The sequence below is a fragment of the Salvelinus alpinus genome, chromosome 5, assembly GCF_045679555.1.
Source record: "Salvelinus alpinus chromosome 5, SLU_Salpinus.1, whole genome shotgun sequence".
In the NCBI taxonomy this organism is placed as follows: domain Eukaryota; kingdom Metazoa; phylum Chordata; class Actinopteri; order Salmoniformes; family Salmonidae; genus Salvelinus; species Salvelinus alpinus.
Window position 1 is genome coordinate 57,423,647 of NC_092090.1, and position 21,794 is coordinate 57,445,440.

The 21,794-nt window shown below is 42.7% G+C and overlaps 1 protein-coding gene across 32 annotated transcripts in view; it reads left to right on the top strand.

The window, feature by feature from the left end:
• camk2b1 (calcium/calmodulin-dependent protein kinase (CaM kinase) II beta 1) overlaps positions 1 to 21,794 on the top strand; it is a 94,090-nt gene that overhangs the window by 46,585 nt on the left and 25,711 nt on the right. For 17 of the 32 annotated variants that reach the window (XM_071402418.1, XM_071402421.1, XM_071402424.1 and 14 more), the window contains 8 exons: positions 2,647 to 2,719; positions 6,631 to 6,733; positions 6,885 to 6,968; positions 7,232 to 7,326; positions 8,378 to 8,500; positions 8,816 to 8,899; positions 9,269 to 9,311; positions 10,806 to 10,898. In XM_071402418.1, coding sequence (XP_071258519.1) covers positions 2,647 to 2,719; positions 6,631 to 6,733; positions 6,885 to 6,968; positions 7,232 to 7,326; positions 8,378 to 8,500; positions 8,816 to 8,899; positions 9,269 to 9,311; positions 10,806 to 10,898 — 698 coding nt within the window. The remainder of the gene's footprint in view (positions 1 to 2,646; positions 2,720 to 6,630; positions 6,734 to 6,884; positions 6,969 to 7,231; positions 7,327 to 8,377; positions 8,501 to 8,815; positions 8,900 to 9,268; positions 9,312 to 10,805; positions 10,899 to 21,794) is intronic. The other 15 variants (XM_071402426.1, XM_071402430.1, XM_071402431.1 and 12 more) reach the window with 3 other exon arrangements.

The window sequence follows — 21,794 nt, forward strand, 5'->3', positions numbered from 1 at the left end:
TTTGGTAGCATTGTCTTTAAATTGTTTAATTGTCAAATGTTTCGGGTAGCCTTCCACAAGCTTCCCACAATAAGTTGGGTGGATTTTGGCCCATTCCTCCTGACAGAGCTGGTGTAACTGAGTCAGGTTTGTAGGCCTCCTTGCTCGCACCAACTTTTTCAGTTTTGCCCACAAATGTTCTATAGGATTGAGGTCAGGGCTTTGTGATGGCCACTCCAATACCTTGACTTTGTTGTCCTTAAGCCATCTTGCCACAACTTTGGAAGTATGCTTGGGGTCATTGTCCATTTGGAAGACCCATTTGCGACCAAGCTTTAACTTCCTGACTGGTGTCTTGAGATGTTGCTTCAATATATCCACATCATTTTCCTCCCTCATGATGCCATCTATTTTGTGAAGTGCACCAGTCCCTCCTGCAGCAAAGCACCCCCACAACATGATGCTGCCACCCTCGTGCTTCACGGTTGGGATGGTGTTCTTTGGCTTGCAAGCCTCCCCCTTTTTCCTCCAAACATAACGATGGTCATTATGGCCAAACTGTTCTATTTTTGTTTCATCAGACCAGAGGACATTTCTCCAAAAAGTACGATCTTTGTCCCCATGTGCAGTTACAAACCGTAGTCTGGCTTTTTTATGGCGGTTTTGGAGCAGTGGCTTCTTCTTTGCTGAGCGGCCTTTCAGGTTATGTCGATATAGGACTCGTTTTACTGTGGATATAGATAATTTTGTACCTGTTTCCTCCAGCATCTTCACAAAGTCCTTTGCTGTTGTTCTGGGATTGATTTGCACGGTATGACGGCTGCGTGGTCCCATGGTGTTTATACTTGCGTAGTATTGTTTGTACAGATGAACGTGGTACCTTCAGACATGTGTAAATTGCTCCCAGGGATGAACCAGACTTGTGGAGGTCTACAATTTTTTTTCTGAGGTCTTGGCTGATTTATTTAGATTTTCCCATGATGTCAAGCAAAGAGGCACTGAGTTTGAAGGTAGGCCTTGAAATGCATCCACAGGTACACCTCCAATTGACTCAAATTATGTCAATTAGCCTATCAGAAGCTTTTAAAGCCATGACATCATTTTCTGGAATTTTCCAAGCTGTTTAAAGGCACAGTCAACTTAGTGTGTGTAAACTTCTGACCCACTGGAATTGTGATACAGTGAATTATAAGTGAAATAATCTGTCTGTAAACAATTGTTGGAAAAATTACTTGTGTCATGCACAAAGTAGATGTCCTAACCGACTTGCCAAAACTATAGTTTGTTAACAAGAAATGTGTGGAGCGGTTGAAAAACGAGTTTTAATTACTCCAACCTAAGTGTATGGTAACTTCCGACTTCAACTGTAGGTAGATATCTTTGTCTATGTGCATAGACACACACACTCCTCCCCCCTACACTCGCATTAACATCTGCTAAACACGTGTATGTGACCAAATAAAATTAGATTTGACACACACACTGTGCTGCCTGCGGATGTGACCTGGCTAGTATTTATTCATTTGGTGAAGACTAGGGATCGTAATATATAGCCCTGAACTTTACTGCCAGGCCGGTCCAAGCCGGAGTCAATCAGCTAGCTAGCTCACACCAAGACACTCCCATAATATCCTCTCTCTCCTTCCCTCTCTCTCTTTCTCAAACTCAATTTCTCCCTTGTTTAAGCTCTAATATTCCTCTCTCTTTTTGCTCTCTTCTTCTCCTCTTCTTTCTTTCTCTCTCCTCTCTCTCTCTCTCTCACTTGGTGTCATTATATCTCATAGACAGTATATGATTTCTTAACTGCATACTGAGAAGTCAATATTCTATGTACTGTATATTTTAGACACAAATAATGATTTACTGCAGTCTATTTCAACACACATCTTCTGCAGATGTCACTGCTAGATAAGTATATTGCATCAATAGATTGAAATAACTACACACTGCAGATCGTTTAACTTAGAGTTTGCTCTTAGAATTAAGTAGTTTTTACTTTTATTTGGCATTTTGCTTGACAGACAAAGAACCTAACCAAACACTGAACCTTTTTTACCCTCCCTGTCCCCCCAAAAACACATGCGTACGCACATGTACATGCACGCACGCACACACACACACACTCCTGCATCTCAACACACTCCCTCTCTCTCACACAGCCCCTCCAACCCAACACGTGTGTGCATGCAGCAGCACACCTCCCTGTGTTGGATCATGATAATATAAATGCTACCTATCTATGCACACATGTACCTGGCCTCCTACCATATATCTGTCTCCTTCCCACACAGATACATGTTCATTAATTCTCATAAAATCATCATACATTTGATGTTGACTTCTCCTTTTCACTTGAAAGTTGACCATTGATCTTTAATTAACTGGATGGGTGAAGACCAGTTATATGGTGGGAACTCCAATCCACAAGGCACCACCATATTGCTCACATCTATACAATTATTTTAGATTATTGGTCACCTAATTGGTAGCTAATCTTTTAGATAATTGGTCGCTCTTATTGCCAAACCATTGGGCGATTAACTTGGCCATGGGTTGGATGAGGCCGCAAGAAGGTGTGTCTGTGTGATAGAAGTCCCCCCCCCCCTTTGCACGGGAATGTAGCAATGCTCTTCAGACTAACATGCGCCCCCTGGTGTTTGCATGCAGTCATTGCATCCAGCAGATCCTGGAGGCGGTGCTACACTGCCATCAAATGGGCGTGGTGCACCGAGACCTGAAGGTGAGTGACAGGTATCACCTTACTGTCTGTATGTTGTCTCCTGTGTGTGTCCAATGTGTATGTGTGCGTGTGGGTAACTGTTGCCCCTTCAGCGTGTGTCCAGTGTGTGTATAGGTGTGTCTATGCTCTATTTGTGTGTTGGTGTAAGTGACATTTTCCAGCATCACTGTTTGGATTGTAGCTTTAGATAAGGATTTTGTCTCTTCTGTTATGCTGTAGCTTGTCAGGCCTACCCATTAGTTTGCATATTAAAAAGCAATCAAAAGCAGTCAGGTCAGATTCTCCACCTACTTTAGCACCGTCTCTCTCTGCACCATGTGTTCTGTGACCTTTGGCCTATCTGGTTGTGTCATGCCAAATGCTGCTCCCCTATCTCTCTCCTGTTGTTGAAACAGCAACTTTAACCCTTGCCAAATGCAGACCCTCTCTTTCCTGTCCTCTTGTTGAAACAGCACCTCTCCTAGTCTGTGGAGAATGCCAATATGCGTGCTTGTTACGCTAGCTGACTGATGGCTCTGCTTTGCTAAACTATGCTATGCTGTGCTGTACTATGCCAGCCCTCTGTTGGAACAGGGTTTGTTTCTCCTACTCTTCAGCCTAGGCTGCTGTATTAAAATGAGCCCCATGTTATTCTGTTTCCCAATAGCCTACGGATTTCTAAATGGCAATCGCTTTGTCCAATTTATTTGACTCTATGGTGCTTCCAATGAAGTTGTATAGCTTCCAGTGAGACTGTATTTATAGATGAAACTACTGCAACAGAAGCAGTTGCCGTTTACTGAGTCTACTGTGATTGGCTTGCGGTCAGGGCAGTCCTTTCCTGTTCTGTCCTATCCTGTGTGTCTGTGTGTATGCTTGGGGGTCTGTGAGCAAGCTTGTGTGTTATTATAACTATTATTATATTATTATTATTATTATTAAAGCTATACCTTGTTTTGCATGATGCTAGTCTGCCGCTGTAGTCTATGGGCAATTCCACAGTAACAGAGTGATGCTGAGACTCAGATTTTTCACTTAAAAATGTATTTGAAATAAAAGCCAATGATTGCAAAGTTAATAAAAAGTTAATAAACCATAGAACTCTTTGCACAAGGACTACTTTGAACAATTTCCGCCATATTTTATTTTATTTTACAAAAACACATTTACTTGAACAGTGCAGATGGTGTCAGAATTACGGCACAAACAGAAAACAACACAATTCTGTTACCAAACTTTGCATCTGCACTGTTCAAGGAAATATTTTTTTGTCAAATGTTTAATGGAAATTGTTAAAGAGCAACTATCCTTAAAAAACAACTTCTCATTTAGAAAACAGCCTATGTGGCGTCGATATGAGTCATAAACATTTATTCTACTCTCAATATTGACTACAAAGTGTAGATAGGATCATTTTGGTCATAAAAGTCAGTCTCATCCAAAATTGAGTTTTGTGAGACTTGTGGATGCGACTGCATCCCAATGTAAATTCATGTTGGATTCCATTGAATTGCCCTTTATGCTACTGCCAGTGGCCCCCAGGCCCCCGGGCTGTGGCAGCATTCCTCTTGAAGTAGTGTTGTGTTTATCAGAACTGTTGTGGCTATTTCTTTATTTAGCGGCCACACCTATCAGGTTACAGTCCGCAGTACTGGGGCGGTTCACCCAGTAGGTCATAGTGTGATATGACTGAGGACAACCTCTGAGAGTATCTGAGTGGCGAGAAGAACACTCCCGTCTTGGAAGCGCGAATCAGCAAATAACAAATCAAGTTGGGACCACCAAACAGTTATGAATAATTGATTCGTGTGAAAAGTAAAGCATGACTACAAAGAAGGCACACTGTTCTGTTGATATGTTTCTTCTAAAGTACCAAAACAGAGAAATTAGGCTAAATTACTTACTTAATTAATTAATTAATTACTCTGGTTTCACAATTGGAGTGCCATTTCAATGGAGGCCTGTCTGCCTGTCTGTCTGTCTGGCTGCATCTCGTCTCTCTCTCCTCTCCTCCACTCCCTCAGAAGGAATCTGAGCAGATAGAGCCATGTCTGGAATGTTGCAACAGCTCCCACTCTGCTCCTGCGAAAGGAAAGATGGAGAAAGAGAGAAGGAGAAAGAGAAAGAGAGAGAGAGCTGGGAATCGTTCCATCCCAGACACCCACACACAGGCCCTCACTGCTCTCCAGCGCAGCAATCTCTCACACTCGCATTCCCTCACCTAACCCACTTTATTGTGTGTGTGGAGGGAAGGAGGGAGGGCGGGAAGGACCTAGATTTGTGTGTTGCTGCAGAGGGCTGCTATTATGCGATGTGCAGAGAAAGATGTTTGTCTGTCTCTGTGTCTGTCTGTCTGCGCGTGGTGAATTTCTGTGTGTTTGTGCGCGTGGCCTGGACATTGTGTGTTTGGATATTGAAATCTATTTATTGGAAGCTTGCAGTTAATCTAAATTCCACCCACAATCATAGCAGGGATTATCCTAGTGCTTGCAGTGTTGGCAAGTTTTAATTTTCTCCATACAAATGAGTAAACCCTGAATCATATGATGTGGCTGAGGGGGAGATGACACCAAGTAAGGTAACCGCCTCAGGATTACAGTTCCTCTCTCGTTCGTTCTCCCTTGCTCTCACTCTCTTTCTCTCTCTTCCTCTCCTTCGCTCTCTCTTTTGCTGTTTCTCTCTATCTCTCCCTTCACTCACTCACTCTCTTTCTCTTTCCCTGTCTCTCTTTCACTCTCTTTTTCACTCTTCCTCCTTCTCTCTCTCTTTCTCCTCTGCTTCCGAGCAGCGCAGAGCCCAGGTTTTGTTGTTATTGCCTCATTTGGGGTGGCGGGTAGCCTAGTGGTTAGAGCGTTGGACTAGTAACCGAAAGGTTGCAAGTTTGGATCCCCAAGCTGACAAGGTAAAAATCTGTCGTTCTACCCCTGAACAAGGCAGTTAACCCACTGTTCCCCGATAGGCCGTCATTGAAAATAAGAAGTTGTTCTTCACTGACTTGCCTAGTTAAATAAAGGTAAAAAATAAAATGCACAGTCAGTATTATTACGGCTCCAAACAAGTTAGGAAGAGAGGTAGAGAGAGGAGGGATGCGGGAAAAGAGGAGGGGAGGGGAGGGGAGGGGGTAATAATGAGACATAAAGAGGAAGACAGGCTGCAATGACATGAGCTACTGCAATGCAGGGTCAGCAGTGACACTGTTAAACACAGTGTTTATACCTCACACACTCTCTACAGGCGTGTGTTTGCGAGGGAAGTAACAGAGAATGTGTGTCCGAGCTAGATAGTGCCTCACTCTCTATCATACAAACTATCTAGGTGAAGTAAATATGCCAGAAGTCATCCTTTATACCTATCCAGTCCCTTCAGATCTGCAAACATCCGAGCAATGGGAACTAAGGCAAGGGAATAGGGTGACACATTTCTATTATGTAGAGTGATGTTAGGCTACAATAGGTCTACAGCACCGTAGCCTTGCAGAGAGAGAGAGAGAGAGAGAGAGAGAGAGAGAGAGAGAGAGAGAGAGAGAGAGAGAGAGAGAGAGAGAGAGAGAAGGGGCCAGTGGGGATAGCAGCCCTTTATTAGAGTCCCCCTCTGACAGAGAGTAATGAGGCTGCTCTATCTGGGACAGAGAGAGAGGAGAGAGGAGAGGGGGGGCACCACCAGCTCCCCACACCACAGCCCAAACCAATATACCCTAAACCACAGCAAACTATAGGTGTTCCGGTGTGTGTGTTTTCATGTGGTACATCTATGTGTTTTTTCTGTTACTGTTTGTGTATGTGTGTAAATAAACTGGGTGGCCATGCACTGTTACAAACACCACAAGAGTGTTTGGATGTCTGTCTGTCTTCCGTCTCTCCCCCTCCTCCTTTCTCTTATAGTTCAAAGCAGGAGTAACCTTAGCGCCCCTCTCCTCCCCCTCCTCCCCCTAGCCAGAGAACCTGCTCCTGGCCAGCAAATGCAAGAATGCTGCCGTCAAGCTGGCTGACTTTGGCCTGGCCATCGAGGTACAGGGGGATCAGCAAGCCTGGTTTGGTACGTTCTGACCCTAGATCTGTGGTTCTACACCAACATGTTTCCAACCTTTATTCATCCCACTAGGGGTGACGGTGCTAAGCTTGGATTGAGGAGTTGTTTGTATTTGTGTGTGCGTGTGCGTGCGTGTGTGTGTATTGTCGTGCTGCAGGATTTGCTGGCACACCGGGATACCTGTCCCCTGAGGTTCTGAGAAAGGAGGCATATGGCAAACCTGTGGACATCTGGGCCTGCGGTGAGCATCTCACACATTTACACACACGCACACACACTCTTTTGGGCACACAGAAACATGCACACACAGAAATTATACACACATGTATACCTTCACACCCAGACACAAATGCTTGGACACAAAAGCAAAGTAAATATTAATAAAAAAATGCTGATTCTGTGTTTTTCTCCATCTGTGTGTTTCACTCTCTCTCTCGTTTTCAATCTCGCTCTCTCTCTCTTGCGTTCTCTGTCTCTCACGCTCTCTCTGTCTCTCTTTCTCAGGGGTGATTCTGTATATCCTGCTGGTGGGCTACCCTCCCTTCTGGGACGAGGACCAGCACAAACTGTACCAACAGATTAAAGCCGGGGCATACGATGTGAGTTATACAAGATCGGACTAGGCCTGCTTTCCTCTCCATTGCTACCTGCTGTCCTCTCCTATCTTCTCATGTCTCCTCTCCATTTTCTCTATTCTCCTCATCCCCTCACTCGATTCCTTTTCTCCTTTCCTTTCGTCATGTCCTCCTCTCTTTCTTTGTCCTTTCCTCTCCTCACTCCCCTCTACTTCTTAACTTTCTAACTGCCACACTGCTCTCTGTTTGCTCTCCTGTTCTCTCCTGTTCTCACCTGTTCTCTCCTGTTCTCACCTGTTCTCTCCTGTTCTCTTCTCTCTTTCTCTCTTTTTGTACACCTCATCTTACTCACTTTACCCTCCCTATTTCGGTCATCCACTCTCTTCCCTGCAGCGCCTCCTTTCTATCTCTTCCCCCGTTTCTTTTTTAGAAGTAACTAAATCACCTCATTAATAGTTTAGAGGAGCGAGAAAGTGCCTACAGTACCTTGAGCACACTAGTCCCATTTTAGGAAAGAATGTCATGGAGATTGTCATTGAGCTACGATGACGTTTAACACCCCAAAACCTATTATTAAAAGACACATTGTCCCAGATCGCTTGCGGACAATTTGCCGTCACATCCCAATGTTATATATTTATTTGTGAATACATTATTTATATGGGACATACATTATCTTAGTAAGGATGGTGCGATAGCACACTTTTACACCACATCTATAAACACAGTCTTATATAGAGAGGAGTACCCAGTATATTTACTAAGGGTATTACGCTGGCTGTGTGTCTGCTGGCTTTCTCTTCTGCCTGGTACTTAGTTTTGATTGGCCAGCGAGTGCACTCACCTGGGACCTGTTCAGAGCAGTGGAAAATTTGAAACATTGCTGATAGAATTGTATTGATTACCACTGTAATACTTTTCAATGATATAGTATTATATAGACAAATGGAGAGTCCAGAAGCCTAGAACCTGATCAAGCCAGGGTGTGTGTGTGTGTGTGTGTGTGTGTGTGTGTGTGTGTGTGTGTGTGTGTGTGTGTGTGTGTGTGTGTGTGTGTGTGTGTGCCTGTGTGTAGTTTCCCTCCCCAGAGTGGGACACAGTCACTCCAGAGGCTAAGAACCTGATTAACCAGATGTTGACCATCAACCCTGCCAAGAGGATCACCGCCCAGGAGGCCCTCAAACACCCATGGGTCTGCGTAAGTACACATGTCACTATGTATTGTAATATATCCAGGAGAGATAAACACCCACTCATATACATACACACAAAGGCGCAAAGATTTAACTAAGTCTCCGTGACTTTTGACTCATGTGACTTACATTCCCTCTGTTTCTTTTCTCTCTCTCTCTCTCTCTCTCTATTTATCTATTTTTCTCTCTTTCTGTCTGTCTCTCTCTTTATCCCCCTGTCTCTCTCTCTCTCTTTATCTCTTTCTGTCTGTCTCTCTCTTTATCCCCCTGTCTCTCTCTCTCTCTCTGTCTCTCTCTCTCTCTGTCTCTCTCACACACAGCAACGTTCTACAGTGGCATCCATGATGCACAGACAGGAGACCGTGGAGTGCCTGAAGAAATTCAACGCCAGGAGGAAACTCAAGGTCAGTGGATGACTTTGGTATTCTGTGTCTGTTTCAATTCATTTGTGAGTGGTTTTCAGACCTCAAAAGTTTTCTTAAGTCAAGACGATTCCATGCCACTTGTTCTACAGCTATAGCTACAGCCTGTTTTGTAGCTATTTAGCTACATTGATATTGATTACTGCATTGTTGGGTTTAGAGCATGTAAGAAAGGCATCTCACTGTCATTAAAACTTGAAACTAGCTATATGCCTGAATCTCAAATGAATGGAAAAGATTTGCACAATATTATAATCTGATGTGACTCTGTCATATCAAAGCAGTCTTGGGTTGACCACCTCTCCTCTTTTCTCCTTCCCTACCCTTTCCTCTCTTCTTCTCCTCTCTCAGGGGGCCGTTCTCACGGCTATGCTGGTTTCACGGAACTTCTCTGGTAAGTGTTGCGTCAACACACACACCTACTCTTTACTTCGTGTGGAACCCGCAAGGGTGTGGGGCTCTGGCTAGAAGTTGCCCTTAGGCACAGAGTCAGAATCAGCTAACCCTCCCTAAAGTCAAGGGGTAAAAGGCCACTGACAAGATGCACACAATGTGGCAGCTATTTGGAGATGAGAAGTTGAGTCCAGTAGCAAATATGTGCATTTTCAACAGTATATAACTCATTTTCATATGCTACACAATCAGCAGCGTGTCGGTCGGTCGGTCTGTCTGTCTGGGAGGTTGGTGCTTCAGTGAACATGAGTCACTGTGATCGTAACAGCAGGCCTTAAATTGTAAAATGATCTGAGGTCCTCCCCCGGCTTTATCCACACACACACAAGCACCTACAGACACAAGCACGCACACACACACACCCGTGTGCCGCATCCCCACTCCAACACCCTCATCTCCTCAGGAAGAGGAGCCATTATTTAGAGTTAGGTCATCCAGGGATGAATCACAGAGAAGAGGTGGATATGAGAGACAGAGAGACGGATGGGGGAGAGCAAGGGGAGACGGGTTGATGGATAAGGTAGAAAGAGGAGAGGAAGAATGATGGATGAGGGAAAGGGAGATGTGAGTGAAAAGGAGAGACGAGAGAAAGGGGGAGATACAGATGTAGGATCTTAATTTGATTACCCTGTTGCTGGAGAACTTTCCTGCATTGCAGGAAATGTAAAACGTGTAGTGTATTTGAGGTTTAAAAAGGCTTCTGAAGTTTGTAATTTCAACTTTGATTTTCCCTGACGAAAAATGCACCAACCACTACAAAAATGTCCATTAAGTATAGTACACATTAATAATTCACATTTCCTGTTGCTGCGGGATTATTTTCCCGCTGTAGCAAACTGGCTCAAATTAAGATCCTACATCTGTAGATAAGGGAGAGGGGTGGAGAAGGCTTAAGAGATAGAGTAGGATGTGAAAGAGAGAATGAGAGGCGAGAAGGGAGGGGGTCTTAGAAGGGATGGAAAGAGAGAGGGGCCGACAAGAGAAGTGAAAGATAAAGGCTTCAGTATCCTTGACATCTCCTTCTAACCCTTATGAACTGTTCCAGTCGGGTATTAGATGATGGTGTTAGATGTATCACTAGCTGTGTTCACTCCTAATAGTCACTTCGCAATGAACTCCGTTGATGCTTTATTTCAGTGTGTTGGTGGCAGTGATGTGAAAAGTATAGAGGAAAATAACCTACATTGGGAGAACTTGGACAACTTATGTCTTCTGTGTCAGGAAGATATTGTGTTGGATTGTGTTTCTCTGTGTGCTCGATTAATCCGCTTCTCTTTTGGACTAATGAACCATATTTGTTTCCCTCTCTCCATTTCTTCCTTACTTCTCTGCCCTCTTCCCTCTATCCCTCCAACTTCCTCCTCTCCTCTTCCCTTCTCTCTACTATTCCCCCCCCGCTTTCTCTGTGGCGACTGTGTGTGTGGGACACAAACAGTCGGCTGTCGCTCCACCGCTCCAATCAGTATCACTGCCGCTGCGGCAGCTGCATCCGCGGGAGCGGGCTCCACCACTGGGCTGGTGGAACAAGGTAGCCCGGCACACCTGGGGGTGCTACCCTCCTCACTCCCTCCCTATTTTTTCTTCTCGTCCTCTCCTTTCCTCCTAGCATGGGTGTTCAGAGCATGCCACTTCCATCGCCACACCTCGTTGGCCACCTGGCCTCTTTCTCTCCACTCACATGCTATTCCTCCTCTCCTACTCCATCTCTCCATTCTTTCACTGCACATAGCAGCACAGTGGAGCATGCCTGACCCAACAAGACCTGTCCTTCTTCTCCCTTTCTGATCTCTCTTTCTCTCTCATTCATTTTCCTTCTAACACACCATTCCATACAGCTTCAATCCCATCTTCATTTGCCTCTTTTCATTTAATACCTCTATTTCCTTCCTTGTTCCCCTGCTCTACCTCTTTCCTCAATTTTTCTCTGTTAATAACACTGGAAAGTTTACCCCCGTCATTTTAAGGATGGAACGGCCCATGTGCTGTCGATGAATGCTGCATGGGGCACTGGACTGGTGCATGCATTCTAACACAGGGGGTTACAGGGATATGACGCGTGGTTAACACAGTGAAAGATGCAAGGTTGGGGCTTCTTATGAAAAATTGTTTTTATATCTGTAACAATCCAAAGTTTGTGTATGACATAACAACGGAAGGATGATAGTTTGCCAGTAGTTGAGTGTGTAATTGCACCACAATTGATGAATACAAATGCTATAGAATAACCACTACAGGGAAAGATTCTATCAGTCTTCTAAGTACATTTTATTGTTAGTTACTGTATGTTCAGCAATACTAGCATTGGCTAACTATTCAATTGAATGTATATAATGTTTATAGCGTAGGGATAGAGCTGATGCAATCAACTTTGCTGTCCTCTCCACTTCCCACTGTCTCCACAAGACCGATCAAATATTGCAACTTCATACTGACCTGTCTGTCTCTCCACATTAGATCTACTCCTCCTCCACTAGAGAGACAGAGACAGACGCACAGGATCCACAGGATACAGTTAGCCTCCCTAGAGGCAAATAGAAGTTCACTGAAATGTTTCTTCTTATGAAAAACCAAAATGATTCTGGCTTGATGCCTTCATCAGGATGCTTACAGACTGGCACAAGATGGACAGGCAGGTACAAGACAGACAGGCACAAGACAGGCAGACATATACAGAATGGCACAAGACAGACAGACATATACAGAGTGGCACAAGACAGACAGACAGGCAAAGGTTTTTACAAATCAGCCTCCATCCTTGCTTCTTCCTGTAGGGCCTGCTATTTACAGGAATGTAAGTGACCATCTTAATGGGTGTTAACCAATATGACCCATTGTCTTCTTTCTCTTAATCTCTTCCTCCCCTCTTTCCTTCCTTCCTTCTTGCTTCTGTAATTTGTGGCAAGGTAAGGAGCCTTCTTGCTTCCTCTACAGCACGGGTAAGCAACCCTGGTCCTGGAGTGACGAAGGCACTTCATGTTTTTGATTTAACCTATCTGGAAGACCAAGTGTGTTGAATTTAGTCAATCACTGAACTGATCAATTAGCTCAGTTGGTCAGGTGTGGTGCCTAGTTGGAACAAAATCCTGCAGTACCTGCAGCACTCCAGGAACAGGGTTTCCTACCCCTGCTCTACAGGGTTTAAGAACAGCATGACCTTTGGGTTTACAGGTTGGGGCAAAACACCATGGAATTCTACTTTTTCTCATTTTATGGAATCTATCTGAGCGATCTGAGAGTGAATGTAACTGCAACCAATGATGTATGTAAACACAAAGAGGGCTACATATTTTTGTCTATGACTGCAACTCAGTGGTTGTTCTGCAGCTCAGACCACTTCCATTCTAGAGTCTGTCTAAGCTTTCTGAAAGTGTTCCAGAAGCTTCTATTTATTCAGATAGAAGGCTCTGGTCTGTTCTATAGTGGAAGGAAAAACAATGTCAGTTTATTGGAATAAATATTGTGTGAAAAATGCTGGGGCAAAAGCATCCCTCTTCTCTCTTTCCTCCTCTCTTCCTCCTATCCTCTTCCATCCATCCCTCCCTCTCTATCTTTCTTTCTCTCTCTGAGACTTCAAACAAGATGTGAGAATGCACTTGACACTGTTATGTCCCTTAATGAAAACATGCCAGTGAGAGGCAGTGGAGGAAAACTCCACACAAATCCTACCGCTCTTGACATTCGAACAGTGCTCTTTGGATAACAGAGCTGGGCCCAGTTTCCCGATAGCAATGGAACTTAGGTTTACGAGTGTTTTAATGATGCATCTTTCCTACAGTGGCACGAAAATGTAACGTGTTTCCCAAAACACCACGCAGAGAGAACGTTCGCTAAGTACGTCGTTGAGGCGTGTCGATACTGAAAGGATCGAAAGAAAGGCAGTGCTGCTCTCGGATCAGCTTTCTCCATTCAAATCTTACCTTAACTTTATAATTATTCCACAATACTGCCGACGGATCTGCTCCTAGAGAGATATCACCTATGGCTGCAAATATGGAGGCGGCTTATTCTAATGCATGTCTTATAATAATGCACTAAATGAAGATTTGTGCTCATTGTGCACGGTAGGCTACACATCATGAAATACACTGCTCAAAAAAATAAAGGGAACACTAAAATAACACATCCTAGATCTGAATGAATGAAATATTCTTATTAAATACTTTATTCTTTACATAGTTGAATGTGCTGACAACAAAATCACACAAAAATTATCAATGGAAATCAAATTTATCAACCCATGGAGGTCTGGATTTGGAGTCACACTCAAAATTAAAGTGGAAAACCACACTACAGGCTGATCCAACTTTGATGTAATGTCATTAAAACAAGTCAAAATGAGGCTCAGTAGTGTGTGTGGCCTCCACGTGCCTGTATGACCTCCCTACAACGCCTGGGCATGCTCCTGATGAGGTGGCGGATGGTCTCCTGAGGGATCTCCTCCCAGACCTTGACTACAGCATCCGCCAACTCCTGGACAGTCTGTGGTGCAACGTGGCGTTGGTGGATGGAGCGAGACATGATGTCCCAGATGTGCTCAATTGGATTCAGGTCTGGGGAACGGGCGGGCCAGTCCATAGCATCAATGCCTTCCTCTTGCAGGAACTGCTGACACACTCCAGCCACATGAGGTCTAGCATTGTCTTGCATTAGGAGGAACCCAGGGCCAACCGCACCAGCATGAGATCCTCAGACCCCTTGTGAGACCATATCTCAGTACCTAATGGCAGTCAGGCTACCTCTGGCGAGCACATGGAGCTGTGCGCCCCCCCAAAGAAATGCCACCCCACACCATGACTGACCCACCGCCAAACCGGTCATGCTGGAGGATGTTGCAGGCAGCAGAACGTTCTCCACGGCGTCTCCAGACTCTGTCACGTCTGTCACATGTGCTCAGTATGAACCTGCTTTCATCTGTGAAGAGCACAGGGTGCCAGTGGCAAATTTGCCAATCTTGGTGTTCTCTGGCAAATGCCAAACGTCCTGCACGGTGTTAGGCTGTAAGCACAACCCCCACCTGTGGACGTCGGGCCCTCATACCACCCTCATGGAGTCTGTTTCTGACCGTTTGAGCAGACACATGCACATTTGTGGCCTGCTGGAGGTCATTTTGCAGGGCTCTGGCAGTGCTCCTCCTGCTCCTCCTTGCACAAAGGCGGAGGTAGCGGTCCTGCTGCTGGGTTGTTGCCCTCCTACGGCCTCCTCCACGTCTCCTGATGTACTGGCCTGTCTCCTGGTAGTGCCTCCATGCTCTGGACACTACGCTGACAGACACAGCAAACCTTCTTGCCACAGCTCGCATTGATGTGCCATCCTGGATGAGCTGCACTACCTGAGCCACTTGTGTGGGTTGTAGACTCCGTCTCATGCTACCACTAGAGTGAAAGCACCGCCAGCTTTCAAAAGGGACCAAAACATCAGCCAGGAAGCATAGGAACTGAGAAGTGGTCTGTGGTCACCACCTGCAGAACCACTCCTTTTTTGGGGATGTCTTGCTAATTGCCTATAATTTCCACCTTTTGTCTATTCCATTTCCACAACAGCATGTGAAATTTATTGTCAATCAGTGTTGCTTCCTAAGTAGACAGTTTGATTTCACAGAAGTGTGATTGACTTGGAGTTACACTGTGTTGTTTAAGTGTTCCCTTTATTTTTTTGAGCAGTGTATATTGATGATAAAATGATAGAGCGCCAAATAAAACGAAATTGAATGAAAACCGTGATGCAGTCATCTCGGGTTTTCATTTGAAGCATAATTTTATAATTCGCTTGTGTGTGACAATGCAAAGACATTGGTAACATTGTATTTCGCTACACCCGCAATAACATCTGGTAAATATGTGTATGTGACAAATAAAATTACATTTGATTTGATATAAAGTGACCTGGTATGGAACGCATCGAACCGTTGAGTCATAGTAATTAGGTTTCTCCAAAACTGCTCTCTGATGCCTCTGATGCTCATTAGTAGCCTACCAAACTTGCTAATGGCCAGTCTCTAATGCCCGGTACTCAGCGCTCTATTGTCTCTCTAATGACTCTGACATCAATGCAAATGCTATTGAAAATCAAATCAAACACTTCACGAGAGCCCTGGCAGTCAGAGTTTGAGCGGAATAGGGTCACCTGTAGCGCAGCGAGAGCCAGCTCCTCATAGCTGGTTGATGCATGGAATAAAATACGTGTTCCTGTTGCGCAACATTTCTATAGGCTATGCTATGCAAAACAGATTTGACGGCCTCTATTAAAAAGAGGATCCCATCAGCATTCTATAGGCCTACTATATTTATTTCTCAACTTTCCATATATTTAAGCACATTGCTTCTCTTTACAACCGGAGTAGCCTACCTGGCTGGCATGAAAAAGGAACCGCGGGAAAAGCGTCCTCCATTTGCTATTCAAGTGCATACGGATTACGTCTTTTTCCCCCTGCCCTTGTTCCGACAGGTGCATGATAACGGCCCATTCTAAATCAAAACTAATTCCGCACATATTATTTAGTATATATAAAGACAACATTAAATTGACAATAGTCTGAATGGTGAGAATATTATTACTTGTGAATGAGGCCCAGTGCGACTTTTTCAAATCATACTGTAGTCACATGCATCATGTTGCCTAGCCCATAGGCCTATATGTTTTGATAAGGTTTGTATCGCAAATGGCCAAATAACTTAAAAAGTAGCCAATAGGCACAAGACCCCTGGAACATTGTTGGAGAGCCAATAGCCTACAGAGCCTAGTGAAACATCTTCTTATAAGCCCAGCCACTGCGCAATAATGTGTGAAAACAGAGTTTTAACTGGCCAGCTTTCTCACTCAAGGACATTCAGAGACTTGGGTACCTTCATTGATGATTCCAAATCAGGTCCAATCAATTGAATTTACCACAGGTGGACTCCAATCAAGTTGTAGAAACATCTCAAGGATGATCAATGAAAACAGGATGCTCCTGGGCTACATTTAGAGTCTCATAGCAAAGGGTCTGAGTACTTATTTAAATAAGTTATTAAATTTTTTTTTTTTTTTTATGCATTTACAAAAAATCCATTAAACCTGTTTTTGCTTTGTCATTGTGGGGTATTGTGTGTAGATTGATGAGGGGGAAAATAATTTAATCCATTTTAAAATAAGGCTGTAACGTAATACAATTTGGAAAAAGTAAAGGGGTCTGAATACTTTCCAAATCCACTGTATATTCTTTGCTCAATTCTTCAAAAATGAAGCTCATTATTCCGCTTTACAAATGGTGTAGCCCACCTGGCATATCAAAAACATAATTGCACGTAACCTCCATTCGCTATTCGAGTGCAGGCTACGGATTATTATATATATTTTTTGTGGGCCATTCTGAATAATAAATAAATCCACACATATATATTAGTAGGCTATATGTAAAGACCAGATTAAATTGAGAATCGTCTGTGTGAGAATATTATCAAGTCCTTGTAAAACTGTGAATGAGAAACTGATGAAGTGTGTGCAGTCTGCGCAAGAAACACAGCAGAGCGCTTCCCTTTCATACAAATTTTTTCAAATCATTAGTTGCATCATGCATGCTTAAAATGTATTAGAAATCAACACATATTTCCATAAAGTTTGTATCCCAACTAAAGTTGCATAAATAACTATGGAGGATCTGGGGCCGGATTCACAAAACCTTCTTAAGAAGAAATTTCTTCTTAACTGGCATTTTTTCCTTAACTATAGACTTAAGAAGAAAGTTAAGCAAAGTTGCTATTCCTCAATAAAGTTATTGGAAATGTTCCTAAGAAAAAAGTTAAGAAGAAATGGTATTCTTGAAAATGATGCTTTAGGATTTCTTCTTGGAAATGTACTTAACTTTAGGACAGCTAAACCCTTGTCTTGAGACGAATGGGTACTTTTGTAACCATTAACGTTTTCTTGCGCCACAGAAACAGTTGGCTACCGGATATTTAAATACAGGAGGAATTGAATATATTTGATTCACCTATATTCAATTGTATTGTTCTTATGGCATAGCCAGATCAGGGCCTGACATAAGTACGACTCTGAATATGCTATTCTGTTCTTCTGACATTTTCTTCGTGTCATAATATTTATTTAGACCTACCTAAAATGTGAATTTATTGCGAAGCTGTGGAGCTTCTCAAAGTAATGTGTTCTTCACCTCAAACGGCAAGCAAACAAAGTCTGTTTTTACATCCATTGAGAATGACTATAGTTCCTCAATGGATTTTTTTTTCTTCAGCTCTCTCCCTTTTCATAACCACTCAGCGTGAAAGGGAAAAATATCATGCTCGTGCTCTGCTCCCTTGCGCAAAATAGCCTACAGCTGTTTCTGTCGGCTTCATGGCTTTAGGCTATGCTTAGAAGCCAGAGATGCAAAACGTATTTGTTAATTAACGGTCAATTACCGTGAGACAGGCAGTTGTTTGCATGACAATAACCGGCTGACAAAATGTCATGACCGCCACAGCCCTACTTTTGGGAAATAGCTCGGAGATTTAATGATGCTCATATGAAGGTTCAAGCGATGAACTTAGCCTTAAGATGCTTTTGGGAAACAGGGCCCATGTGATTATCGCGCTGCCCGATGTACCTAGTAAACGGATGAATTTGCACATTTAGCTATCTGTATGCTGGTAAAAATGAGTTTCTATATCAATTGAGGAAGATGGAAAGAGGAATGGGATACTGTGTAGGAAGGAAGGGGAAAAGCAGAGGAAAATAAATTGCGAGTGTTGCATTATCCTCTTGTCTTTCATTCTGTCTTCCTTTCCCTCTTCTCTCTGTCTCTCTCTCTCTGTCTCTTTCTCTGTCTCTCTCTCTGTCTCTCTCTCCACACCCACCACCATGTTTTGACTTCTAAAGAGCGGGCTCTCCTGTCTCATCGCCATCTCCTCTCCTCTTGTGGCCTCAAGCACACTTTGAACAGGCTTCTCCTGCTTGCTTCCAATTCCTCCAGAAATTAGTTTCTCATGGAAGTCAAACCTCTATTTAAAATTCACTGCAGATTTGTGTGCGTTGTGTGTAGATAGAGAGAGCTAGACAGAGCCACAGAGAGAGAGAGAGAGAGAGAGGGGAGAGCATGAGCTATATAGAGAGAGCTAAAAAGGAGGAGAGAAGAGAATAATCCAGAATGCCAGAAATAGTGTTTTATGTAATGCGGTTGTGTTGATGTTGTGATAGGATGTGATTAGACTGTCAATGTGACTCAGGCCTTTAAAAGTAGCAGTGGAGCTGATGATGTCTAGTAGAGTTAGGGGAGTGAGACTGGGACAGTCTTACTCTGACAGGTATAGAGCCCACCTGCTTGATGAGACAATGTTGATTGACAGCGAGGTAAAGGATGCACAAGTACAGTGAGATGCCGCGCGTGCGTGTTGGGAGGCAGGGTTGGGTAGGTCACTTCACTTCATCACTAAATGTAGTCCGTTACAGTTACTAGTTACCTGTCCAAAATTGTAATCATTAACGTAACTTTTGGATTACCCAAACTCAATATTGTAATCGGATTACTTCCGGTTACTTTTAGATTACTTTGCCCTTCAGAGTCATTAAAAGAAGAAAACAATTTATATTACCAATTGAACAACATTTATTGCAGGATAAATCAATGTTAGAATGTGCATAGCTGGCCATAAATTGATGTTGCATTTTACTTTATGGGTTGGTTATGTAGGCTTCTTCTAACCCATTGCTTTCTACTATTGATAATACAATTAGGCCATATCTTTACATTAAAAAACAAAGTCTATCAGATTTTCAGTCAATCCAATGAATTTAATGACCCTTGTTCTTCAACTTGGAAATATAGATTAGCCCAATTGTTTTAGCTGGGCATAGCCCAAAAACTAAGGACTTAATAACTTACTCTGTTGTTTATGTTTTGTTGTCATGGAGGACTGATTGGGGTCATTGCTTCGAGTTGAAAAAGAAATGCTGCTCTCATGGAATGGCATGCTTTGAGCACTACCGAAATGTGCTATTTGCGTGTGAAAAAATGCTGAATTTGCTATAGGCCTATGTTTACGTGTTCGATTTAGGATTACATTTGTGAACAGCCATCCACAACAACCACAATTGCGCTATATAGTGATATTCTTATCACACACATATAGCTACACGCTACACAACTGTCATTTTTACCTCCAAGCGTTTATTCAAATTGGATGTATAACCTTTGGGTGCCGACAGCAGTCGCACCATTGGAATACATAGCTTGGACTGACGCCTACAAAAGCCTATTCCTGCTCTTTTCCCGCGATCTATCAAATGCATTTGGTGTGTCGTCATAGTGGTCTCTAACTTGTGGTCAGACTGACTCAGGCAGAAACAAACTTAATCTTGTCACTACAGGGGGTGCTGTTTCAACTTCGACATTTTGCGTCTCCAAATTAAACTGCCTCGTACTCAATTCTTGCTCGTACAATATGCATATTATTATTACTATTGGATAGAAAACAATCTCTAGTTTCTAAAACCGTTTGAATTATGTCTGTGGGTGAACCAGAACTCTTTCTACAGCGAAAATCATGACAGGACATGCGAAGGTCAGAAAAATAGTCTCTGTTCTCAGATCAGTTTAAAGCTCTGTGTGTGCCCTATGGATCGAAATGAACTGCACCCGCCTTCCCCTGGATGTCAGTAACCAATGAGAAGTGGAATGGTGTTTCTACGTATTTCTCAGAGCTTATAAAAGGGCAAGGAACGAGGTGCGCTCTCTTTTCGACTTCCGCCATTACGCAACGCAAGACCTCAGGATAGCATTTTGAAACGCTCAGTTATCGGCCTTAGATATGTCCATCTGTAATTTAATTCGGTATAGGTGTTAGAAACATCATAACGAAGTTATTTGAAACCGATTTATATCAGTTTATGCGAGTATATTGCTATTTTCGGAATTTTCGTAGTATTGCGTTTGAGGATTTGGACATGTGTGTGCCACGTAGCTACTGTTAGCTGCTAGTTCCGAAGTTGAAGTGGACGTTTTACAACAAAGCAACGATTCTTTTGGACAAAAGGACACCTTGCCCAAGATTCTGATGGAAGCTCGTCCAAAAGTAAGAGCTATTTATGATTTTATTCCGTATTTATGTGGAAAAATGTAAACGCATTTTTCGGCCATTATTGCGGCACTAGTCTGGCTGTAACGCACACTGTATGTCTAGTAACGTTAATTTTAAAAATCTATATCAGCGGTTGCATTAATAACCAATGCATCTTTCATTAGCTGTCCAACCTGTATTTTTTTTGTCAATCTAATCGATAAATAATCGTAAACTTAGGTGCCCTTCCAAGATGGCGCCGGCCAGAATGCATGCCATGTTTTGACTGATTACATAGCATAACCACGATTTGTGATGCTAAATATGCACATTTTCGAACAAACTCTATATGCATTGTGTAATATGATGTTACAGGACTGTCATCTGAAGAATTCTGAGAAGGTTAGTGAAAAAATTAATATATTTTGGTGGTGATAACATTATCGCGCTTTTTGCCTTGAATCAATGCTGGGGTGATGTTAGCTCATGTGGTATGCTAATATAACGATATATTGTGTTTTCGCTGTAAAACACTTAGAAAATCTGAAATATTGTCTGGATTCACAAGATGTTGGGCTTTCATTTGCTGTACGCTGTGTATTTTTCAGAAATGTTTTAAGATGAGTAATTAGGTAATACATGTTGCTCTCTGTAGTTATTCTAGTCGCTTTGGGTGAGTTTTGTGATAGTGGCTGCAATGGTAAACTGTGATTTATACCTGAAAAATTCACATTTTTCTAAAAAAACATATGCTATACCATAAATATATTATCAGACTGTCATCTTATGAAGTTGTTTCTTGGTTAGTGGCTATATATATCTTTATTTAGTCGAATTAGTGATAGCTACTGATGGAGTAAAAAACTGGTGGAGTAAAAAAAGTGGTGTCTTTTGCTAACGTGGTTAGCTAATAGATTTACATATTGTGTCTTCCCTGTAAAACATTTTAAAAATCAGAAATGATGGCTGGATTCACAAGATGTTGGGCTTTCATTTGCTGTATGCTGTGTATTTTTCAGAAATGTTTTAGGATGAGTATTTTGGTAATTGACGTCGGTCTCTGTAATTATTCCGGCTGCTTCCAACGCTATTTCAGATTGCAGCTGCAATGTAGAACTGTGATTTATACCTGAAATATGCACATTTTTCTAAAAAAACATATGCTATACCATAAATATGTTATCAGACTGTCATCTTATGAAGTTGTTTCTTGGTTAGTGGCTATATATATCTTTATTTAGTCGAAATTGTGATAGCTGCCCATGCAGGAAAAAAATGGTGGAGAAAAAAAAGTTGTGTCTTTTGCTATCGTGGTTAGCTAATAGATTTACATATTGTGTCTTCCCTGTAAAACATTTAAAAAATCGGAAATGATGGCTGGATTCACAAGATCT